Below are 25,557 nucleotides of genomic sequence, written 5' to 3'. Positions count from 1 at the left end.
TGATGGTGATGGTGATACTTTGCCATTTGAACCCCGCTTCCACTGCTTTTGGAAGCCTCCACCCTCAGCCTCCGCCGTGAAGAAAGCCATGCTTTTCCTGAGTCTCTAAGCCAATGTGGGAGGGGTTCTGGCTGCTGGCTAAACCATGAGGGTCCTTTCTTCACCAGTCTCTGCCACTGGGGGGGCTAATATAAACAAGAAAATGCCAATATATCAAAGCACAGATGACTTCCTAAAGCCTTACAGACATGTCTACTGTTTTGTCTTACTTTTATATCCAAGAGGGTCACAGTTCTGGAGACTGGCAGGAGTACACCTTACTAGGAAAGCTGGAAACAGGGGTTAAGAGAGGGGAGCGCAAGGGCAGTGGGAAGTTCCTGAAGTCAGCCCTGTTCCTCTTCTCCCAGAGGCTGGCTGGAGGGTAGCTGCCACCCAGCCAGCCTGGAGGGACCCATTGTGAAAAGACAAGGGGACATAAAAAATCAACTCCAATCAAAAATACTTCCTCTCAGATGAGCCCACCAATGGGGGATTTATGGTTTAACACGCTCTTCTTCCAAAATAAAACTTGCTGTAGTTAGGCTTATGCTTTTAGCCTCTCAAAAGCACCCAGAGACAGGAGCTGTTTGTTACTCACCTTGACCTTCACATGCTGCAAGGCACTTAGTAGGTATTCAAGATATGAAAGTTGGGGAAGTAAATAGAGTCCTTTATTCAGATAGCTCAGACTGCAAAGATCTACAGAAGGAAAGTTGTTTGGGGGTCAGAGAGGGTGTGTCTGGGAGGGTGCTCCGCGAAGCAATGAGGGAAGTTTCTCCTTGCAGAGGTGAGTGATCACTCAGCTTACCCAAAGGACAGAGCAGAGCAGTGTAGTGGAAAGAACATGGGTGCTAGAGTCAGAGAGGGCCACTCTCAAATCTTGGCCCTGCCAAGGTTGTGATGATCAGATTATTCCCATGAAGAGCCCAGGGGGTGTAGATGGAGCCCACGAGGCCTGAGATGAAAGTCTTACATGAGCAGGCCGAACTTTTCCAAGGTTCTGTCTTAGATGGGTCCCCTCCTCCCCACCACCCACAGATAAATCTGTGATAGAGATAATATTTCATTTGTCATTAAGCAAAGCTTTTTTGCTTTTTTCAATGAATTTTTACTGCTTATAAAATGCTATATCAAAAACAACCGCCATAGTATAGGGACAAGTAAGCAATGTAAACACTTCTCGGGGGATGGTGCGTAATTAGGGCGTTATGAGTTCTGATTGGCCAGATTGGATTGCCAGACTACTGGCATATTCTCAAGGGAGCAGGGTGCGGTAACTGCCTTGCAGTAAGGTGATGTTTTATATTCCAAAACCAGATGTCAGCTGACCTTACCAGTCTGGACCACAAAGTGGGATCCCATTTATGTTTATGCCCAATATACATTGGTTATTTTTGGAATTCTCAAAGAGGGCCTCACATGTGCCCACAAACCAATGTGTTAGCTGCAGCCACCTTAAGAAAGTCACCTCCCACCATGTAGTCTTCCTCTCCTATTTCTGAGGCTGCTGAAGCCAATACTGAGTCTGCGTGGATGTCATTGGTGGGCCAGTGTGTTGTCTGTGCATGTCCCCCCCAGTTCTCAGGGAGCCTGGATATAACTAATAGAGATGGGGAAATAATCCTCCTTTCCAACTCAATGCTACCTTTTATCAGCCAAGCTCAGATACTGCTCTACCTGTACTTTGAGATCTCACAGTCTCTCATAAACAGTTTGGACAGCTCCAGAGCTGCGCCCGGAAATAACCTCTAGTGAAAACGGTCCCGTCAGTTCTAGCCCGCACCCCTCTGAGCACAGGGGCTTAACCCCAGGCTAAAGGCCAGATGGGAAGACTCCACACCATCCGTCACTCCCTCTCCTCCTTCCTGCTGGCCCCTGCCCCTTTTCCTCCTGTGGCAACTCCAGATATACCAGTGGATGCAAACAGACATTGTCAGCAGTGGTGGCGAAGGGTGTTAGCTACGTTGGTAGAGTCTGGGACCAATTTACCCTAAGTAAATATTTGATGACATTCAATTCAGGGTTTTATGCAGGTGAAATACTGCAAAACCACATTTCCACCTAAAAAAAAAGAAAAAATAGCTGAGAATATCCCTACATTTATATTGCATGGTTTGTGGAAACCACACTTGTGTGGATGCAGTTGGGAGCATGTAGGGGGAGACATTGGAGCATCCTACCTGCTTATTCGAAGCCAGGAGTGTGTTCCGTGTCTGGTGTCAAGGCCTGCACTGTAATTAAAGCCTTGGCACGTTCAGGGTGGTCCCTTGGTTATTCCTGTGCCTTAGGTAGGCAGTACAGTGCTGGGTTCACAGCAAAGGTTCGGCAAGAGTTTGAACAGAAACACTGCTCATGCCAAAAAAAACTGCACGTACAGGACTCTGTAAGCCAGATTACACCAGGATCTGAGTCTGCCTGTGAAATGGAAAGGCTGCCAGCCAGCAGATGACTGTTCCCCTGCCCAGACCACAGAGGCTCTGAGAGGGTCTGTTTGGGGCACTGTTTAGTGCTCCAAAGGGAGTATTTATCTCCAGGCCTGGCAGCTCAACTGCAGGATTCTCCAGCTGGACCACTCTGCCCAAAGGCCCTGCCTGCCCTGCCCTTCCCATGATAGACCATTGTGGGATAATGGAGACCTGTGCTTCGCTGTCATGTAGACCTGGGTCAGGTCTTTAATCTGCCTCTTTACCAGCTCTAGGACTTCCAGCAATTTTACTCAATCCCTTGGAGCTCAAGTTTTCTCTGTAGAGTGGACAATAATGCCTGCCTCCTCAGCCTGCAGCTGGAGAGGAGAGAGGAGATAAAGCCTGTATGGCACCCAGCACAGAGCCCAGCATGCAGGGGTTACCTTTCTTCCCTTATTACCAGCAGTCTTGCCTTGGTGTTCTGAGCCCCCTGACAAGGCTGCTGAAGATTCTACAAGCCTTTGGGAACTGGATCATTTCCACAGTCCCTTCCTAGGTTCCCAGGCCGAATTAAACGTCATTTCATTTTGCTTTTCAGAACCTTGAGAATGGCTCCTAATTAGCCCACCCCTCAGGGCAGGATTGGACCAAGCCCTTCAGGACTAGGTCTGCACCTCCATGAAAGCACCAGCCGTTTTGCAAGTGACCTAGACTCTCTCTCATTGCTGTAGAGAGAAGTCTGGGGACTTGCCTCTGTTGTAGTGATCTACACTGGGCTGTTCAGCGTGGGGCAGAGCTAGTAAAAGATTGTATTCACAGAGGAATTGTAGGATTCAGTGGCCAGATTTAGGAAGCAGTCAGTTCTAAATGCTAACGCCCATCTCTGTCTCTTGCTAAATGTTGCCTTTGCTCAAGTCACCATTTGCTGGCCATTTAAATTTTGTTGTCTATGAAAAATAGAATTAAATACATATTCTTGCAGGACTGTTGGGATCTAAAAACTAATGTAAAGCACCCAGCACTGTGCCAGCACGTTGGAATGGCTGAGCTAACAGCAGCTACTATTAGTTTTACTACTTACCAGAGACACCTCCAGTCACATAAATGGCCATCGCAACTGCCATTGGAAATCCAATAATGATAGTGACGATTCCTCCAAAATGTCCTCGACTGAGGACAGCCTGGGCAACAGAGCCACATCCAAGGACCTGGGATGAGAGGAAACTTGGCAAGTGAGTGCAGACGGCCACAACCAAAGACAGCGAAAAGTCAGAGTAACAAGAAGTATATTTCAAGCAAACTCACGTATTGGGCTGCCACAGGCTTCACACAAATCGAATTATAACCCTCTAGCTACGCACAGATAGCAAAGTGGTGGTCCTAGGGCTCGCCTGGCTTCCCGATGAGTTTCGTTAGGCCTGCACAGTGTTGGAATTTTGTACGGGTAATTTCACACAATGATCCAGACCTCTGGCTTTTATTTTAATTTTTTTTTTTAAATTTGAGATAATTGTAAATTTACATGCAGTTGTAAGAAATATCACAGGAAGATCCCACATACCTTTTGCCTATTGGTTCCTTTCAGTCAATTAGAAAATTCAGCAACGCGTAGGAAAATAATTTCCTGGGACAGAGTGGCCATAGGTTGCTCCCTTTAAACAGAGTTTGAGTCCTCCTAGCTGGCTCACTTCACTTGCGCGTTTAAGTCTTCTTCCTGGCCCCTGCAGGCATTTGAGTTTGCAATTGCTGCTCTAAGGGCTCTCAGTATAAGCCAGATGGGCTCAGAACAATTGTATGCACACCCAGAAAGTGGGAGGGCCATTTTTACCTTGTAAAAGGCCAGTAGAGGCTAAAATGCCAGAAAGCAAAAGACTACAGGGGGACAGAAGGTCTCTTCTCCCTGACGAGGCTGTATTTTCCCGAGAGCAGAGGCTGCCAAACCCACCGCTTCTTGCGTTCCCTGCGGCACCAGGCACAAGGCTGCAGGCACTCCACAAACCTTTGCACAAGGAAGGCGAAGTATCATCGTGAGCCTCCGAAAGTCTCCAGCTGATGGAGGCTCTTTTGGAGAATGCAGTCAGCATTCAGAAATGTTTGGAATAAACATAATATGGTGCATCTACCAGCAGAATGCTATGCAGTCATAAAATAGAATGAGGGAGATCTGTGTGTCCCAAAGTGAAAAGACCCCCAGGGTTTATTATTAAATTTAAAAGCGATGCAGAGCAATTTTAAAGCAGACTGCCAATTGTATTAAAGACACACTATAGGTATTTCTTTTTATATGCATGGGATATCTCCATGAAATAGGATTGGACACTGTGTGAGGAAAGTAGGTGGCTGGGACAGGTACTGAGAAAGAACTTTTCATTATGTATCCTTTTCTCTTTACCAACTGTCTTAGTCCATTTGGGCTGCTATAACGAAATACCACAGACTAGGTGGCTTATAAACAACAGAAATTTATTTTTCACAGTTTTGGAGGCTGGAAGTCCAAGATCAGGGCCAGCATGGTCAGATGAGGGTCCTCTTCCAGGCTGTAGACTTCTCTCTGTGCTCTCATACAGTGGAAGGGCTGAACTAGCTCTCTGGGACGTCTTTCATAAGGGCTCTACTAACCTTACTCATAATGGCTCTGCCCTCAGGACAATTTCTAACCAAAGGCCCCACTTCCTAATACTGTCACCTTGGGCATTAGGTTTTCAACAAATTCAATGAACCAAGGGGCAGGGGAACTACAAACATTTAGACCATAGCACCATATATTTCCTAATTTTAAAAAAATATGTCATATATATTGAATAACCAGTTAAAACCATTTAATCATGGCCCATTAGAGAAGCATTTGGTAAGAAAATGTGATAAATATAAATAAATAAATAAACAAACAAACACACCACATACATACACAGTGGAATATTATTTGACCATAAAAAAGAATTAAAATTAACTCTTGCCATTTGCAACAACATGAATGGACCTTGAGAGCATTATACTAAAATAAGTCAGATAGAGAAAGACAAATACCATATAATTTCACTTATATATGGAATCTAAAAATGAAAAACAAAAAGCCAAGCTCACAGATAGAGAACAGATTGGTGGAGTTAGGGGGTGGGTGAAATAAGTGAAGGGAGTCAAAAGGTACAAACTTCCAGTTATAAAATAAATAAGTCATGGGGATGCCACGTTCAGCATGGTGGCTATAGTCAGTAATACTGTATAGCATGTCTGAAAGTTGCTAAGAGAGTAAATCATAAAAGTTCTCATCTCAAGAAAAAAATCTTTAACAGTGTATGGTGACAGATGTTAACTAGATTTATTGTGGTTGGTAATCATTTCACAATATACATAAATATCAAATCATTATGTTGCAAAACTGAGACTAATATAATGTTATATGTCAATTTTAACTCAGAAAGGAAGGAAGGAAGGGGGCAGGGAGGGAGGGAGAAAGAGAGAGTGAAAGAAAGGGAGGGAAGGAAGGAAGGATGGAAGGGAGGGAAGGTGCGAAGCAGGGAGGGAAAGGGAAAAAGAAAGAGAGAAAAAAAGAAAGATTTGGCGAGGAGGGGTTATTGGGAAAGATGAAACAGTCGCATACAAATTTGGTAGGAAAACAACAGGACAACAAATGACCATCAGCCATCCTCACATCATGCTTAAAGAGCCACTGTGGTCCTGGTGGAATAAGTTCTGGGCTACAGGATCATTAGATCGTTGCTCTTAGATGTGCAGTGGTCAATCTTTTTCTAGAATACATATTCCAGTTTAGGTTTCATAACTCAAGAGGAGCCAACTGGAGGTTAGGGCTTGGCATCAAGTGAATAATTAGTTAAGGGCCTGTGAGGAAAGGTTTCAGAAACAAATGTATTCCAGGAAAAAGAGATGACAAACATGAAGACTTCTTACCAGGAAGATAATAACCAGATACTGCATCTCTTCACAAAAGAATGAGAAGGGAAGTCTGAATGTGAAATATGGCAGGTTGCACAGAAACAATTTCCTGACAGTGATGAATTAGTTCTAAATAGCTCCCCTGGGGCCCATTTGTGAGGCCCTTCAGAGAAATACAATTTACAAACAAGGGATATTTAATACATGTGGAATGGTTTTGGTTTACTCCTCCCTGAAGGCAGAGAAATTACCTAGATGATTTTTTAACATCCTGTTTAGTCCCTGATCCTAAGATATACTGACTTAGTTCTACCACTAGACAGCAGGGACAGGTGAGAGGACTGGACATCTGGAGGGTAGCGCCGGGGCTGCATATCTCACACACAAGGCTGTCTTGACGTTGTTCACAGGCTTGGCTCCAGACCCTACAGTGAATGCTAAATAAAGTTGCAGCAGGAACATGTTCCCTTTTCTCCTTTCAAAATACAAAGAAACAAAAAAATCTCCTGGGTCCATTTCATAGCCTACCAGTTTCACCTAGACTTGACATTTTATTTTTTATAGGATCCCTGTCTATTATAATAACAGAATTAAAAGCACCTTGGTGTCTTTCTTTCTTTTTAATTTAAAGCCAATTAAATGCCCTGGGCACAACTTCCAAGCTAACCAACATTTTGGTAGCATCTTCTGAAAAGAGGAAAAGAACATTCCTGACGGCTGAGATGACCTGATTTAGACAACTCCTTTCCACACCGCGAGCATAGGAAGAGACACATTCAGACACAGGCCTATCCTGAGACAGGAATACTTTACAGATAAGCTTCTTCCCTCTTCTATGGTGTGATGTGCATGCACTTGGGATAGTCTACAGGAGGCATAAAAGCTTTGAATGGCCGAGTGGACCTGGCAAGGCTTCTGCCCTGTCAAACTTCGTTAAGACTAATATTCTCTTCTCCCACCATAGACGCTGAACTTGCTTTTCTGTTCTTGTCTAGGGAGGATAACTGATGCTGTGCACTGCAGGAAAGGAACAGGAGGAGAAACGAACAAGGTGAGGACCTGAGTTACCCTAGTCATAAATTGCTACTCAGATGATTTCAGCCCATATTGACATCCTTGCTTCCTAATTTTTAAATACATTTATTATAGCCTGAAAAGCAATGAGGAAGACAGGTAACTGCCGACCAATGTCCTTCCTTGCCTGCCTCCTCCCACCTGCATTCACTGCACTAGAGAAGCAGATCTTGGATATTCTAATGTATCATGGTCTGATTGCTAGGGAATTGGCCAGCCACTCTGGTTTCCTTCTTCTGTGTGCGCAGTGTAATTTTTTTCCTTAAAAATGAGAGCACGACCCTTCATGGTATTACTGATAGAATTTCCAACATGATTCCCTGCTCTGACCTATAAGAACTGCCATACGGTTCCCCTCCGTAGACACAAGAACAGCCAATTATCATATCCATCCTGTCTCAATTTTTCTGGAACCCCCATTTAGAAATCTTTTTAGGACCCATCACCCTTTCACATTCTTCCTGCTAAGCCTAACCTCTTTTCTCTGACGTTCAGTTGTACTGTCCGTACTGAACGAACAGTACTTAATTGTTTTCCAAGTGCCTGATCTTGGTTTCCTTATCTAGAAAGCAATCTCTAAGATTCCTTTCCATACCAATAGGCAATAATATGCTAGTCTGTTCTGTTCTAGTCTGTTTCCTTGGGTGTTGTGTTTCCCAAGTCCACCACCCACTCCTCCTATGCATGCCATCCACAGGCCTCCACGGTCTCTTCCACCTTCGTGCCAGAATCCAGCACCTGCCTTCTCCAGGAGAGTTAGAAAAATCACAGAATCGTGTAGCAGAGGGGAGGTATTACAAAGCTACAGATCTAGTCTTCACTGTGCCCCGCAAAGTTCTTATTCATCTCTTATTCATATCTTCCCAATATTTTCACCAAGCCTTCTCTTTTTTCATTAGCCTAAGCCACCTGATCCCCTTTCTGCAAGTAGCACCACCTTCTACTTGACTCAGCAGCTGTCCATGGCCTTGAAGATCAATGGCAATTCAGAATGTCATATAAACATTGTGTTCCAGTTATTCAGTGCTATGTAACTAACTCCCCTCCAACTTAGTGGTTTAAAATGGTAACGTTTATTTTGCTTGTGAATCTGTCATGTGGGCAAGGCTTGGTAGAGCATCTTATCTCTGCTCCATTTAGTATCAAATATGATGGTTTAAAAGTTGGAGGACTGGAATTATCTGAAGGCTCACACAGTCACATGTCTAGTGGCTGATGCCAGCTGTCGGCTGATGCCTCAGATGGGGCGCTGGCCAACACACCTACAAATGGCCTCTCTGTGTGGCTTGGCTGGGTTCCCAGGGTGAGCACTGTGTGGCCTCCAGAGCCTGCATTCCTAAACCCTCCGTCATGCTACCTTAAGAGAGGTTCCATGGTATAATGGTTAGCACTCTGGACTCTGCATCATGCCACCTTGCAGCCTTGGCACTACATTGTTCCGAACTCAGTAGCAGACAAACTACAACATCCAAAATGGGCATTAACCTGGCCTGTGTTGGTTACCTTTAGGAATAGGGGGCTCATTACCACATCAGGCAGCTTGTTCTGTATAGTTTTGGTGTCCCAGTGGTTGAGGAGTCCTTTCTTATCTGAAGCTGGAGTCTTCTTTCCATCCTAACTTCTGTCCATTAACTCCTGGCTTACTCTTGGGACCACAGAGAAGAAGGCTGTTTCACACACCAGGCATTCCAGTAAGTGGAGGGAGCAAAGAGTCCTCCCTGAGTTCGTTTCTGTCCCTTCATCTCTAACCCCTGGGGCTCCTCAGATTCCCAGTGAGTCTCACTTGGATAAGCTCTAGGTTGTCAGCATTCCTCTTAAAACACAGAGCCCAGGAATGGGCACAATCCTCCCTTATTTTTTTTTGAGCCTTTAAAAATGTTTGTTAAGACTAAAAATCCTGTACAGGCTCCTTAGAGAGAATATAAAGAATACATAAAAATATAAAGAAAATAATAAAACACAATGCCTTTACCCACAAACAGACATGATAAATATTTTGGGTTATTTCTCCCCAGTAATTTTTAAAAATCACATATTTATTTATTGAGGTATGATTGACCGACAATACCATGTTAGTTTCAGGTGCACAACACAGTGATTCATTATTTTTATACATTACAAAATGATCACCCCAAGTCTAGTTAGCATCTGTCATAGTTCAAACTTATTACAATATTACTATGTTTTCCATGCTGACCCAGTGACTCACGTGTTTTGTAACCGGAAGTTTGTCCCTCTTAATCTCCCTCATCAATTTCACTCATCCCTCCACCCACCTCCCACACACACACTTTGGCAATCACCTGTTTGTTCTCTATATCTATGAGTCTGTTTCTGTTTTGTTACGTTTGTTTATTTATTTTAATTTGAGATTCCACATACAAGTGAAATCATACAGTTTTGTCTTTCTCTGTCTGACTTATTTCACTTAGCATAATACCCTCTAGGTTCATTCATGTCATCACAAATGATAAGATTTTACCCTTCTTTATAGCTGAGTAATATTCTATTGTATGTGTATACACACACACACACACACACACACACACATTTTCTTTATCCATTCATCTGTTGATGGACTCTTGGATTGCTTGCATATCTTGGCTATTATAAATAATGCTGCAGTGAACATAGGGGTGCATATAACTTTTCAAATTAGTGTTTTTGTTTTCTTCAAATAAATTCCCAGGAGTGGAATTGTTGAATTATATGAACTTCAATTTTTATTTTTTTGAGAAACCTCCATATTGTTTTCCATAGTGGCTGCACAAATTTACATTCCCACCTTTTCTCCACATCCCTATCAACACTTGTTATTGTTTATTTGATGATAGCATTCTGACAGGTGTGAGGTGACATCTCATTGTGGTTTTGATTTGCATTTCCCTGACGATTCTTGTTGTTGAACATCTTTTCATGTATCTGCTGACCATCTGACTGTTTTCTTTGGAAAAATGTTCAAGCTCTATGCCCATTTTTTCTTTTTTTTTTTTTAAATTTGAAGTATAGTCAGTTTACAATGTTGTGTCAATTTCTGGTGTACAGCATGTTTTAGTCATACATATACATATATATATATTCCTTTTCATATTCTTTTTCATTATAGGTTACTATAAGATATTGAATATCATTCCCTGTGCTATACAGTAAAAACTTATTGCTTATCTATTTTATATATAATAGTTAGTATCCGCAAATCTAGAACCTCCAATTTATTTCTTCCCACCCCCTTTACCCACTGGTAACCACAAGTTTTTTTTCTATGTCTGTGAGTCTGTTTCTGTTTTATAAGTAAGTTCATTTGTGTCTTTTTTTTTTTTAGAGTCCACATATGAGTGACATCATACGGTATTTTTTTCTGTCTATTTCTGGCTTCACTTAGAAATGACAATCTCCAAGTCCATCCATGTTGCTGCAAATGACATTGTCCTTTTTTATAGCTGAGTAGTATTCCATTGTAAAAATATACCAAAACTTCTTTATTCAATCATCTGTTGATGGACATTTAGATTATTTCCATGTCTTGGCTATTGTATATAGTGCTGCTGTGAACATTGGGGTGCATGTATCTTTTTGAATTAGAGTTCCCTCCAGATATATGCCCAGGAGTGGGATTGCTGAGTCCTATGGTAAGTCTGTTTTGACATTTAAGTCTCCCCAAATTCTTGAGTTATTTCATTAGTATCCAAATTTACTCAATCACTGGACATAATACTATTAAATCTGAAATATATTAATATGTGCATATGAGTGTATAAGAGATTGACCTCAAGAGGGACTTGATTGAGATGATATGAGATCAAGATTTCTCTTCTGATATTTCCAGAAATAAAATGGTGTTCGCACTATTGCCTCAACCACTTTTGCCAGGTGAGAAAAGAGAAGGGCTGCAATCTGGCATGTAGGAGTTAGATTTCTAATAGCCAGGCCTCCTGGAAACAGAAGATATCAAATAGAAGGCTCGGACCATCACAGTCTCTCTTTTTTGATGAGAATATTTTGTCTTTGTAGAATATGGTTAAGGACACCTTCAGGGCAGAGTCACACGCTGGTGGTCCATGGCTGGGGACAGCCTGTAAATAGGATGGCCTCAAAGATATGGTTTGTTTGGCCCACATGGTGATTTTTTTTTTAATTTTAGAAATTGTTGTCAGTATTTAAAAATAGGAAAGTTATACATGGAACTCTGGATTTCTGTCCATTCTTGAAGAACTGGAAACTCTGATAAAGCTTTACCCCAGTCCTGTTCAGCCACAGTGGAGAGAATCTGTGCGGCAGATGCCCCCTAAGACAGGGCGTAACACTGTCCACTTCCTCCTTAACCCCACCACGCCTGCTTCACTCAGATATTTTACCTGCCTGATCTTAGTTAGCTTTGGGGCCATTGACCCCCATCTTAAGTCCTGGGAAGAAAAATCCTTTTAGATTTTGGTGCCAATGACTTCCTGGCCCCACAAATACTGAGGTTATGATAACACACCCGGACTGAGATGCACGACAGCCTCTCAGTTCCTGGAGGAAGGCTCTCTGGCTGCCTTCGAATGAAGGGCTAACAAAGGGCAAAACTTCGTCAAAGGAGGTAGGAATAGACCACAAAACACAGTCCCAGTCTTAAGAAGAAAGTCATTTGGGGACTTGCTAAAGGCTCTCCTCCCCCTGTAAGCATTTTGTTTTTTGTAACTGGGGAGGAAGGAGAACAAACCCCCATCTGTCAGTACATGGGTCTCTGCAGACTGTGGCCCTCCGGCCGGTGCTACAGGTGTGTGCAGCCACAAGTCCCACATCCTACTCCACCTGTCTACAAACCTATTTAGCCCGTGCGACTTTGACCATTGGAACATGTGCTGATAATAGTAATAGCAACAACAATGTCAAGTGCTGTCTATTGAGTGCTGTCTCTGAGCTGAGCCCTTTCCAGACATTAGCCCAGGAATCCTCACAGCGACCCCGAGTCAGGTCCTCTTAGAGAGGTTGAGAGGTCAGTAGAATTCCTCACATTCACGTGGGCAGTAGCATGTGATAAGGCCCAGGTTGGATTGCACATAATTTTGACTGCTGGGTGGTTGACTGAGCAGGTATTTACAGTGTGTGTCCCATAGACGAGGCACTCTCACATGTGTTACTTCCGTCATTCTTCCTGACACTTAATCCCCATTTAAAAAGTGAAAGACTGGATGGCTTAACAAAAAAATCATACAGCTAGTAAGTGGCAGATTCTGACTGGAGCCAGGTTCCCTGATTCCTGGTGCTGTGCTTCTCCTGTGACTACTGCTACTGTCTCGGTGGGGCCACGTGGTTTCTTTATTTGGACAGAATGCCTATTTATGTGCGGCTTTCCAGTCAGTTACTTTCAAAATTGGAAAATAAAACTTTCTCAGTCATAACAGAAATACTCCCAAAGAACCAAGACTGAAACCTGGACTCTCTGGTTAAAGATGAAGCATCGGGCGGCATGTGGCCTGAGATAACATCAGGACGCGATCCATCACCTCTCGAGAACCAGCTGTACTTCAAAAGAGATGATGTTAACGCAGACTCATAAAAAGAGAGGCATCTGAGATTTGAGAACGAGGTGAATGGGCAAATGGCCAACAGCGCTGCTCTCCAAGTGAAAAAGCGTACCAGGTGCCAACGCAGGCCTCAGAAATGAGAGGTGACTAAACAGTACTGTTTCCACTAGGCTGGAAAGAACAGTACTCTCCTTTTCTGACCTGCACCAGGTACTCACATCCCTCAACTCACCCAAAACAATGGTAGCTGGGACAAGAGCTTGATCATGATCCCAGGGCCAGAATAAGAAACGAATTAATTATTTACTAAGGTGGGCGTGTTCATACTAGGATAACTGTGGGGCTGAGTGTGCTGGATGTGGATGGGGGGTTGGTGAGGACAGTTCTCTCTGTATTCAGAGTGGCCCAGCCATGTCAGGTGAACCTCAGATCACTCTCAAATCTGGAAGATCCTTGAAGACGGGGGAGTTTGGGTCACTGATTTGTTTCTTACGTTCATTCCAGGGCCTGCAGTTCCCAAAGTATAGGAGTTCCATGGGGTACTCCTCAAAAAAAGGGATTTGTGGGACAACTATATAATTTAGTCTCCTTTTAGAGATTTACAGTGAAGATTAAAGGCTCTGATAATTCCTGCAGTTGAGAAAACTGCTTAACTTATTTTAATGTAGTGTTTCCAAAGCATATTTGGGAAGGACAGCATATTTTCTTTCACATAATTCTTGTTTGCAATTTGTGAAACTAGTGTTCTTCAGAACACATTTCGAGCAACTCCCTAAAACACTCGGAAGGGATAAATTCCACTGAGTGAGCTCAGCGGGGTGAAGAAAATATGCATGAACATGTAAAGAATTTTCAGTTACAAAGGATGTATATGATAAAATATAAGAATTTGTGTCCTTCCCACCCCAGACTTTATTTTTTATTTTCCATAAGTAATTACTATCAATACTTTCTGGTATATTCTGTTAAAAAATACACGTGTGTGTGTGTATTTTTGCAGATAGGAGTATTTTATACATACAGTTTTCTGCCTGCTTTTTCATTTGAATAGCTTAGTGATTATTTCTACATCAGCATACAAAGATCGGCCTCATTATCTTTAATGGATGCACAAGTCCATTGTGGAGATGCACCCCGATTTCCTTAACCAATCACTGGTTGATAGAGGCTCAGGTTTTGGGGAGAGGTTTCCTTCTACGAAATTTTCAGAGTCTAAGCCATGTGGGCTGATTCGAGGATAGGAGGGACTAAGCCCTCAGGTCCTTTTTGGTCATTACTGACCATTCCAGGCCTGTATCTTAGAGCATGTCAGCCAGTCTATCAAGATGGTCGAGAAGGCTGGTGGTGAACATTCTGCCGGCATGTTTTCTCTTAAAGAATTTGCTTTGCTTGGCAGGGTCAGTGAGGGCAGCAATCCTACCTCAGACATGAAATAAGGTGCCCACTAGACGCATGGAGTCACTGCAGGGCTCTTTTAGCATTTGGATGGTGGGTTGTTCTCTCACTTCTCTGAGGCTTCCCTTCCTCACATCCTTCACTTTATGCCGCACGTACATCACAAGGCTGATGAGTAAGGAGGAGCCAACTTCTGCTCTCGTCCCGTGTTCTCCTTTCTTGTTAAGTAATGAGAACATGTTGCAACAAACTTTGTCACTAAAGAAAAACTAACCAACCCCACTTCTGGAAAGGAGAAAACAAAAGTATTTCCCCTTTGAAAGTAATTAAAATAGCAAGTTTTCCGGGTCAAAATTAAAACTCAGAGATCACAAGCAGGGCTACGTTTGGCAGAATTAAATTTGGCTTTGTGAGTCTGCCGCCCTCAGATCAGTGACTCGGAACAGACTTTTCTCCCCAGGCCCTTTGGAACTCTAAAATTTCCCAAGTTAGTCTGGCCCTTCAGGCTCATTGCTGATAAGGGGAAGCCTGCGGGACAATCCTTCTTCAGCTGATACTGACTCAGGCTCTAAGGACTTGAGAGAACCAGCCTCATTTGGAGAAGGCATGGGGTTTCCTAGTCACTCATGGTCATGCATCCCACGTGGGAGAAAGGAAGCAGAGAGTGGTTCTTTAGAGTGAGTGCCCCTCACCACAGCACCCACGTTCATCAGGCTTTATTCAGCTCTCCACTTCACAGTAACCGTCGCTGGTAGTGATGTACTGGGCGACCTGGCAGAAGCAAGTGCAAACCTGTTCTAGAAGAAAAGCGACTCCCCAGGGGAGGCCATGTGGCGTTCCCGCACTGAGTAATAAGCCTTCCTGCAGGGTTTACAATGCAAATTCACAAAACACTCATGGAAATGATCCTTTGTGAATGAGTCAGTAGATAAAATAAGCAGGATGAGTAGCTCCTCCAAAATTCGAGATGATGGAACTAAAATACCATAAATGTATTAGGCTTTAGTGAGTTAAACGGATTAAAAAAGCAAGGGAAGGGAAAAGAAAGGCAGGTAAGGACAAGAACCAAACAGAACTTCTAGAAATGAAAACATGTTGATGTAACTGAGGACTTAATGAATGTATTAAATAAGACACTAGAGATAACTGAATAGGGAATTAGTGCATCAAAGGACAGATTTGAGAACATGACACAAAATTCAACGTGGAGAGATTGGGATTGAGCATATGTACAAATATAATAGGAGTTCTAAAAGAAGAAAATAGAGAATCTGGTGGAGAGGTAAGGTGATAAAGCTGAGAATTTTTCAGAATTGCTGAAAATTGCAAATCTTTAAATTAAAGATGAACCCTGAGTACTACTACAAAGAAAATAAATTCACTCAAGTCATAGTTTAGTGAAATCTCAGAGGAAAAAAAGAGATAGAAACTCATAGTAGTAGCCAGAGAAATGCAGATTATTAAGGACAAAAATTAGACCAACAACAGACTTGTCAACAGCAACAGCAGAGACACTGGGATGACACCTGCAAAATGCTAAGCAAAACCAGTCATCAACCTAAAATCTGTCAGCTAATTCATCACTGAACTTTGAAAGACACAGGCAAAGAAAGACTGAGAAAATGTATCCCTCACACACCCTTCGTGAAAAATGTCCTAAAGAAAGTTTTACTACCCAAAGAGATTACACCTGAAAGAAAGTAACAGATGAATGTAGCAATGATTAGCAAATAAGCTGGTAAATGACAGTAAATTTAAGTAAGTGTTCACTCTTAAAAACACCAATAATGAGAATAATGAGGGTAGGATTTTAGATAATAATGGCATAAGGTAGATTGGTAGATTTTTAGAAGGTTTTTGTGTTGTTCAGAAGGAAAGAGATGTTGATTCACTTTACTTTGTTAATGCAAGAATACTTTTTTTTTTTTTAATTTAAGGGTGAATGCTTAAAAAATAGAGAGAGCAAGCAAAGAAAGGGGAGAACTAAAGAAAGCTGATCAGCTCCATAGGAGAACATAAGAAAGGTCAAAGCAGAAACTGCTAAGTGGGAAACAAAGAAACCACATTAAAAATTAAACAAAGTTGCCAGGGGGACTGCGGTTGGGGTGGGGTGGGAAGGGACTGGGATTTCAAAATGTAGAATAGATAAACAAGATTGTATGTGTAGCACAGGGAAATATATACAGGATCTTGTGGTGGCTCACAGCGAAAAAAAATGAGACAATGAATATATGTATGTTCACGTATAACTGAAAAATTGTGCTCTACACTGGAATTTGACACAACATTGTAAAATGACTATAATTCAATAACAAAAGTTTATATATAAAAAAAGAATTAAACAAAGGACATCATCATAGGTACAGCAGAGATTTTTAAAAGTCATAAGCAAATACTATGAAAAATCATTTCAAAATGATTACTTACACTGTATTAATTTTGAAAGTATTAACGATTTTGAAAAACTACATTTGAAAACAGAAATGAAGTACAGTTCCCTGGTGGGATGGGGTAGGGGAGGGACTGGAAGAGAGGAACCAAACTGCCAAAAACGGAATTAAGAATAGAAAATCTAAATTAGACACAGTTTTAGAGAAATTTTCTCTCAGACATGTCTCTCTCTTTTTCAATTCACAAGCTAAGTAATCTTCAAGGAACACATAATCCTTATTTTATACAAGATGTTCCAGAAAATATAAAAAGAGGAAAAATAATTCCAATTCATTTCAAGAAGCTAATATAACCTTGGTAATAAAACTGGGTAAGGACAACATAATAAAAATTGCAACTTAATAAAACATTGCCAACTAAATGCTGGATGATTAGGTGGGAATTAATCTCAGGAGTGTAAAGATGATTTAATACTAAAAATATTTATCAATATAATTTTCTTTATCAACAGATTTTTTAAAAAACCCATATGCTCATCGCAATAGATGTAGAAAGATTTTTTTTTAATTCAACAATCATTCCTAATGAGAGTTTTAGTAAATGAGGAATAGACAGGAATTTCCTTTCTCAAGTCAAGAATGTCTACCAAAAAACCTCTAGAAACTTTCATGTTTAATGATAAACCATGAGAAGCAGATTTTAAAAAGCTGGGACTAGAACAAGAATGCCTCCATTATAGCTTCTAACAACACTGTACGAGAGGTTTTAACTACTATAATAAGACAATAAGAAGAAATTAAATGTTTAAGGACTGGAAAGAAAAAATTATCTCTGTCAGCACAATCCAGTAGAACATTTTTCAATGAGAGAAAAGCTCTGTTTATGTGCTGTCCAGTACAGTAATCAATAGTCATAATGTGGCTCTTGAGTGTGTGAAATGGAACTAGGAAGACTGAGGAACTAAATTATTATTTTATTTAAGTTTAACTTCAACTTAAGTAGCCACATATGGCTAGTGGTCATCAGATTTGACAGCCTTGATCTATACAGAATATCCAAGATAATCTATAAACTTACTTGAATTAATAAGATAATTACCAAGTTTCCTGAATGCAAGATCAATATAACAAAAATCAGTATTGTTCCTAAACCCTAGTAATAACCAATCAGAAAGTATAATTTTAAAAAAGGTACTATTCACAATAGTGATAATAACCATAAGACAGCTAGAAATATATCAAACAAAAATACATATGACTGATGCCAAGTAAATTACAAAACTTTGGAAAGAAGTATAAAAAGCAAACATATGAATGAAAAACTCTTCATGGGTGAGAAGATTCAGTATTTTAAAATGTCAATTCTATCCAGGATACTATAAATTCAATGCAATTCCAGTTAAAAATCTCTACAGGGTATTTATGGAACTTGATAAATGGATCATAAAATTCATGTGGAAGAATAATAGGCTAAAAATAGCCAAGGCAATATTGAAAACAAAAACAAAAACAAAGGAAGAAACATACCAGATAACAAAAATTATTTAGAAAGCAATTATAACAAAAATATGTGGCATTTGGACAGAGAGATCAATGGAACTAAATACAATCTAGATATACAACTACATTTAAATGTGAACTAGTGCATAATAGAGATGGCATCACACTCAGTAGAGACAGGACACACCGGTCAAAAATGGTACTGGAACGATTGGCTGTCCTTCCAGATAAAGAGACACTTACACCAGACGCCAACATAAATTCCAACATAAATTCTAATAATTTAAACACCTAAATATGAAAAGCAAAATATTGAATTATAATTAGAAAACACAAAATATCTTTAATGTCTGGATTTTAAATAAATATCAACATCCTTTAACCAATAAGAGAAAGCAGAAAAACAAAACCAAACCAAAATATGCAGAGGCTATGAGGAGGCAATTTCCAGAAGAGACAATCCTAAGGTTCGGTAAACATGAAAAGGTCGACTGCACTAGGAATTCGTTAAAATTGCTGGTGAATTTCCCTTATATCACATGAGCAAAAATATACGAGTTGGATAGTATCAAGGGTTGGTGAGTGTGTGAAAATGGGAACTCATGTTGCTGCTAGTAGTGTAAATTTGAAACCGCTTTGGAGAGCAATGTTACAAAGCACATAAAGGTGAAGATACACATCCTAGGGCCACCAAACCCACTTCCAAGCATGTACTCGAGAGGAACTCAGGAACACATATACCAGGAGATGTGTACAGGATGTTCACAGCAGCAGCATTGATAACTGTGACAAACTGCAAACAGCATAACAGTTCACGAGGGGAATGGATATATAAACCTGCCCAACTACACGACAATTAAAATGAATTACCTACACCTACACATCCCCAAGTAGATAAATCTCAAATTGTAGAAGGAATACAAGCTATGAAGCCATGTATGTGAGTTTGCAAAACACAGCAAACTAATGTAGCTTGTCACGGGCGGCAGTGGTAAACATTCAAAAGCATGCACAAGAGTGAAGAGAAACCAGAGAGGATGGATTCTAATCCAGCTTCACCACACATTTCCCTGTGGGTCAGGAGCTCCACCGCACTAAGCCTTAATTTCCTCATCTGTAAAATAAGAACAATCCCCATATCCCGTTAGATTTTTTTCAGAATTAAAGTGAGTGTTAACTCAGCTTTTGGCCTCATCACGTACCTGTGTTCTCTCACCTCAAGCCCCTTGACACCCTGTTGAAGGCACAGGGTAGAAGCCCATGTGGGACCTTGTATTTGGCTCTTCCACATCTCAGATTTAGAACCTTGGACATTCTTCAAGTGACAGAACACCCACGTGCGGAAGTACAGATCCATGCAAGGCAGAGTACAGGACAGAAATAATAAGTAAATAAAAGAAGCAGGTAGGGTTGGCTGTGGATGTTCTGTTTGATGTTCTGCTGTGGTAGAAAGAGCATCTGACAGAATTCTCTGAGCAAGCGACTGGGTCTCTCGTTTCCTCATCTGAAAGATGCAGGAATCAAACAATAGGGACCACTTCATTCCAAAGCCAGTATGTGAGGGCCTGAGGGTGGAGGATCCCTTCCTGGCTGCAGCAGACAAGCCATTGGAGGCCAGCAGAGGCTCCTAGTCAGTCATCTGTCAGCACACTGACAGCTCTTAGTTCCACGGGACACTGAGTCCTGGACATCCCAGGCCTGCAGTGGGGCGCGACTTTGCAAAGCCATAAGCAAGAACCAAGCAGAGAGAAAACAGAGGGCAGGGGGCTGCCGAGCCAGAAAAGCAAGAGAGAAGAGCTGTGGGGCCTCTTAAGGGCCACTTCCCTGCAGGTCCTTTGCTCTGGGCCACAGATTGTTCTCATGGAGGATCCAGCAAATAGAAGTCCTGGGGGGAAACACAGTACTGTGCATGGGCAAAGTGTTCACTAAAGCCATGGAGAGATGGCTGAGTTCCTTCAGAGTCCTGGTGTTACAAGAGGTTTGAATGTCTTTGTAGGTGGTGAAGAGGTCCAAAAACTTTATGCTAATAGGTCTATAAAATTTTCTTGTCATGATCATGCCTGTTCGATACAGTAATCTTTTTAAAAAATTCTTACTTTTTATTGACGTGTAGTTGATCTACAATATTAGTTTGAGGTGTACAGCAAAGCAATTCAGTTATATATATATATATATATATATATATATACACACATTTTTTCAGATTCTTTTCCAATGTTCTATATAATAATCTTCTGACACTCTACTATCTAATGTATTTTAGGCTATAAAATTACTAAAGTTCTCTTTGGCTTTCACATGAAAGGAGTCAATTCTCATTAAATAATGGTTTATTAGGAATGACTAGAGTTAAGATATCAAGCCTTACTCATGCATTCATGGGATGGGTGACCTTGGGTGAACCTCTTAGCTATGGTAAATATTTTCCCGTCTGGCAAAATGAAGTTGATCACCTTTCTGTCTGTCTGTCTGTCTCCCCCCCCCCCGCCCCAAGAAGAGTTATAAAAATAAGAGTCCAGGTGAAAAAAAACTGTATGCCTCTTAGAGGTAAAGCACAGTGGGAACCCAAGACCAGTGCATAAGGCAGGACAGCTGGGCTCCACGCTGATTCCAAGGGCAAGTGACTGCACCAGCCTCACTCCTACCTCATCGCTGTCCTGTGAGTCCCTGGGAATTCTAAATAATGTAGTGGACCAGAATGTCCTGAATGACACCCTGCAAAGCAGACTTATTTTAAGAACTGGCTAATTTTAAGAACTTTCCTATTTCACTCTAAATGCTGACCATATATTCTTTTATTTCAAAAGCTCCCTAAGATGGAACAGACCTATTCCAATATCTGAGCACACTTTGTAATAATCATTTAAAAGCCCTACAACTTCTATAGCCAGCATATCTGAGAACCCGCCCAGAACAGAGGACGTGAACTTGGTGACTCTGGCAAGGAGAGAAGTTTGGTCACGAAGTCATGGAGGAAGGCAGATCAGAAATGGGAAACACCGTGGGGTCTGAAATTTCTCTGCCCATCCCGCCTCCTCCCTCCCTCTTGCACTGCCCACTCCCCTCTGACCTCCATATCCTGTGTCCCAGGGCTCTGCCCTTTCTATTTCCCTTCAGGGCACAGATAAAAGGTATTACTTTTAGCAAAAGTATCTGCATTATTTCATTCTTAGATATGCCAAAAGGTAGGTGTCTAATGTACAAGCTTGATAGAGTGAGAAAAGAAGGTAAGGTCTTTCCCAATACACAAGTAGATGCTATCCACTCAAAAGTCCAGCCGGGAAGGATGCCCTTCCACCACAAGAGGAAATATGGTTGCTTGCTGGGCTGTTTGCCTCAGCGTCTTCAAGAGTATGAGCTCTGTATGAAAGAATCCCGAAATGTTTGGAAAGCAAAGAGGGTACACGGAATGGTGAGGCATGAACACAGCTCCTGAGAGAAATGACAAGAGATCTTGAGAAGTTCAGCCCAAAAAAGGAATTATTAATTCAACACACATCGATGGGGTCCCATTTATGTAGGGACAGAGTTTGGTAGTCGATGCCAGGGAAAGGCGTGGGCACGATGCCCAGGAGGGAACAAAGCAGCTGTTTTCAAGTACTCTCAGGTAAAAGAGGGGAAGGATCGAGGGGTGAGGGAGCCAGCATATAATGAGCCTCCTATGTCAGGAATTTTACAAGGAGTGTATATTCAATGTGCACTTTGAAACCCAGACACCATGGGCCCACATGCAGAGGGCTGAGAAATCTCCTGTTCTCTGCTTTCACCGCACACATGTCCCCGTGAGGTGAGCAGTCTTTTCTGCTTAGGGACACAACTGATGGTTGGTCTCATCAGATGCTCACCGATTAGACTCACATGCCCACAAGTGAATCAGAGATAACTTGGGGCTCTCGTCTATGGAAATGTTAAAGCAGAGTCTGATTTACTGTCTATCAAGGACTGGCCAGAGGAATTCCAGCAATGGGTGAGAAGTATGTGGAAAGCGTAGGCTCTAGGATTAGAAGGAATCCCAGTCCGCTGCTTTCCTGGTTTTGGCCAGTCACTTCATCTCTTTGAGCCCTCATTTCTCCAACTGTTTATGAGTGATAATAAAGCCTTCCTAATGCAGCCACTGTAAGGATTAAACAAATATATGTAAAGAAGCTAACAAATGGGCGGTACTTCATACATACTCCCTACCTCGGCAGCTCAATGCTTCTAAACCTCTTCTCTGTGATGGGGAAGACGCATTGCAAGCCTTCTCCCTGGCACTAGCAAAGGCAAAAAGGCCTGCCTATCCCTATGTCTAAAAGGCCAACTTGGAGCGAGCTCTTTAGCTTAGGATTTAATTATTGGTGTGTTTAGTCTTACTCTACAAAAAAAATTTTATGGACCTTCTCTTCCCTTAATGCTTACCTGTAGCCCTTATCAGTCATTTGCACCGCAGTGAAATGAGGTTGAGACGCTTTCCTTAATTAAGAGCAGTTTTTGAGAGGAGCGGGGGAACCGGCATCAGACTCCCAGTGTCTGGGGGAAGCCAACCTCACAAATTTGAAGGACCTGTGAGTCCTGCACATCCTGCCAGCTTTTTAGTGCTCCCTTTGCTCCATGCCTTATCAACGTGCAAAGCTTTTTACTAGAGAAAGCAAGGCAAAATGCACATTTTCTAATAAAGCAGAAACAATTACTTTGGATAATCTTTGAGCAAAACCATGTAAACTTATTAGTTAAAAATTTGTGTTTCTGCAGAAATTTCTTGTTTACACATCCCCACAAGCCTCAACAAAATTGAAGATGAAAAATCACAATTAAAGATTTCATCAGGGTTCGCTTTAGAAAATATACGAGTAGACAGAAATCAAACCTTTCAGGAAATAATTGGCTTTAGCCAGAAAAGATACAAAGCTTAATTTTTCAACATACAGTATTTCTTTAGTTCCTGCTTTGAATAGTAATGGAAGGCACAGTATTCTTTGCATGAGTAGAATAGTGAATGGCTAAAAGCTACTTTCATTTACTCAACTTAAACAGGATGGGATTATGAAATAGGTCCTTGTTAAGAAATAAAAAGGGCTTTAATTTGGGGAGGGTTACAAAATACATAGATGTTTAGTTCACTTCCTCCTCTATATTATTGCAGAGCACTCAGAACTGTAACTGAATTGGCTTCACTTGTCTGTACCACAGGTCACCATGAAGATGAAGTGAGGCTGTGGTAATAACCACTTTCCCCTTGGGCACCAAATTGTCAACATGACTCCAGGGTTTCTGTCTCCCTGAGGGCGATTTTCCAGTAAGCAGTGACTAGAATCAGAAGAATCTTGGATGTTTCTCTCTCTTTTCCTCCCAACGCCCTTCCCCACCCCCTGCCCTGCCCCTGCCTAAGTCACATAGGTGAGCAGTGAGGATGGTCAAGAGAGAATGTGAGAAATTATCCGTAACAGTTGAAAATACTTGGATGAATCAGGTAAAAAGAAGCCTTCAGAGACTAGAAAATTTACTACGCTCTCTCTTTTTACACTAGTTCCATTTTTTGAGTTCACGTTCACTTCTCAGTCTTGGCTTATTCTCCTAAATTATTACGTATTCACTCAAAGCAAAGACCTTTTTTGTTTTTTAAATTGAGGTATAATTAGAATTAACAATGATTCAATATTTGTTTATATAGTGAAAGGAACACCAGAATAAGTCTGGTTAATATCCATCACCATACACAGTTACACCTTTTTTGGTGTAATGAGAACTTTTAAGATATACTCTGTTAGCAATTTTCAAGTGTGCGTTACAATATTACTAACTATAGTCACCATGCTGCACATTACCAAAGCACTTTTAATGTACAAAGTTTATGGGCAATCTTAAGAAGGATGGAATTATTCGAACATGGAGTAGGGAATTTTTGAGCAGGTTTTTGTTGTTACTTGTTTAAAGCTGGTTAAAAGCAGTAGTTGCTTCCCATGAAGATGATTACACATTTAATTTTCTGCTCACAAATTGTTTGACTCCAGCTAAAACTTCAGGATCCAGAGAATGCTGGAATATGCAATAGGATGAAAGCTTAGACCCCATGCCACTTGAGCAAACTTTCCAGTCTTTTCTTAATAGCTGTACAAATCTCTGGACAAAATCCTCGAGAGGTTCTTAGAATCCATCCTTCCTTTATCTCTGGAAGGTTTTTGTAACTGTCTAATTAAAACTCTTCAGAGATTAGCTTGAGTTAAATAGAAAAAAAATGATATAAAACTGGACCTTTGCACAGTACACTATTTCTACCTAATAAATTAGTACAATTTCTAATTTAGTAAAAATCAAGTGATCTGACAACACAATCTTTGCCAAGCAATTGTGATAATAAGCTGTTTCTCGGCATCCATATTTCTGGACTGTCAGTACTTCAAGTGACTGAACCACCTCAGTGTCTGTGGGAAACAAGCAGGAGATCAATCAACGAACCAACGAGAGAAATTTCTAACCGCTGAATTCACTCATACAGTCATCTTATAGCCTGAGTAAACTCTGAAATGAAGAAAATGCTTCATGCCCCCTCTTCCACTCCCATCCACTTTTGTAGATAAATGGAGTACATGGAAACCTAAAGTTTTGGCCACTGAGTAGCCAAACAATCTGGAAGGAACTTGCTGTTTCCTGGAAGAGATGAGTCCAATGATGAACTTAAAGAAAAGGAACCAAGACAAAACCCTTTACCACCAACAAGGTTACAAACGAGGCATTGTTGGGTCAGAATTCAGGAAATCAGAAAATACTTACAATCATTATAAATGTGCCCAAGAACTCGGAGAGCATTTCTTTTGCTAAGCTGCTCTTCAAAACCAGTCTCTGCTTCCAGCTTTTCTTCCTTTGTCTTGTCTCAGACTGCATCCTGGGGCTTCTCCAAGGACCGCTCTTTTCACCAATACCTGCTTCTTCTGGTTCCTACTTCACTGACACATGAAATGGAAGTTTTGACAGCTGCTCGCAGATTCCTGGAGATGCCTAGCGAGATTCTCTGGCCGTTCAAATCCTGCCCCAATTAGAGCCTGCGGCTTAATCCTCTTTTGGTGAAATTGTCATTCCCTGTTCACTGCTGTTTATTTGAAACGGTGAGCTAGAACCTGAAATCCCAAAAACAATCCTTTTTGTACCCGATGGATTAATCATTACCTTTATTCTCAAGGTATTTTTTCCCTCTGTTGAGTTTTTTTTTTCAAGAGATGAGAAAAGAGATGTGTTGGTTGTGTTGCCAAACCACAGCGATGGGCTCCAGGCCAGAAGAGATTTACATGTTGCACAATTGCAAGCTTCTGATTTTTTTTTCCCCTGTTCGGAAGTGGGTGGTTGTGGTGTTGCTTGGAATTGTCAAATCAGGTA

At 41.4% G+C, this 25,557-nt stretch overlaps 1 protein-coding gene across 2 annotated transcripts in view; it reads right to left on the bottom strand.

The window, feature by feature from the left end:
* The window catches only part of AQP9 (aquaporin 9), a 36,155-nt gene extending 10,841 nt beyond the window's left edge, over nt 1–25,314 (bottom strand). The window contains exons 1-2 of one of the 2 annotated variants that reach the window (XM_045506301.2): nt 24,958–25,314; nt 3,526–3,652 (exon numbers count right to left, since the gene is read on the bottom strand). In XM_045506301.2, the coding sequence (XP_045362257.1) occupies nt 3,526–3,652; nt 24,958–25,068 (238 nt within the window). In that variant the 5' untranslated portion in view covers nt 25,069–25,314. The remainder of the gene's footprint in view (nt 1–3,525; nt 3,653–24,957) is intronic. The other variant, XM_010969453.3, reaches the window with a different exon arrangement.
* Between the last annotated feature and the right edge of the window lie 243 nt (nt 25,315–25,557).

This window comes from Camelus bactrianus, chromosome 6, assembly GCF_048773025.1.
Source record: "Camelus bactrianus isolate YW-2024 breed Bactrian camel chromosome 6, ASM4877302v1, whole genome shotgun sequence".
NCBI classification, from domain to species: Eukaryota; Metazoa; Chordata; class Mammalia; order Artiodactyla; family Camelidae; genus Camelus; species Camelus bactrianus.
This window is presented reverse-complemented; position numbering and strand designations above follow the sequence as displayed.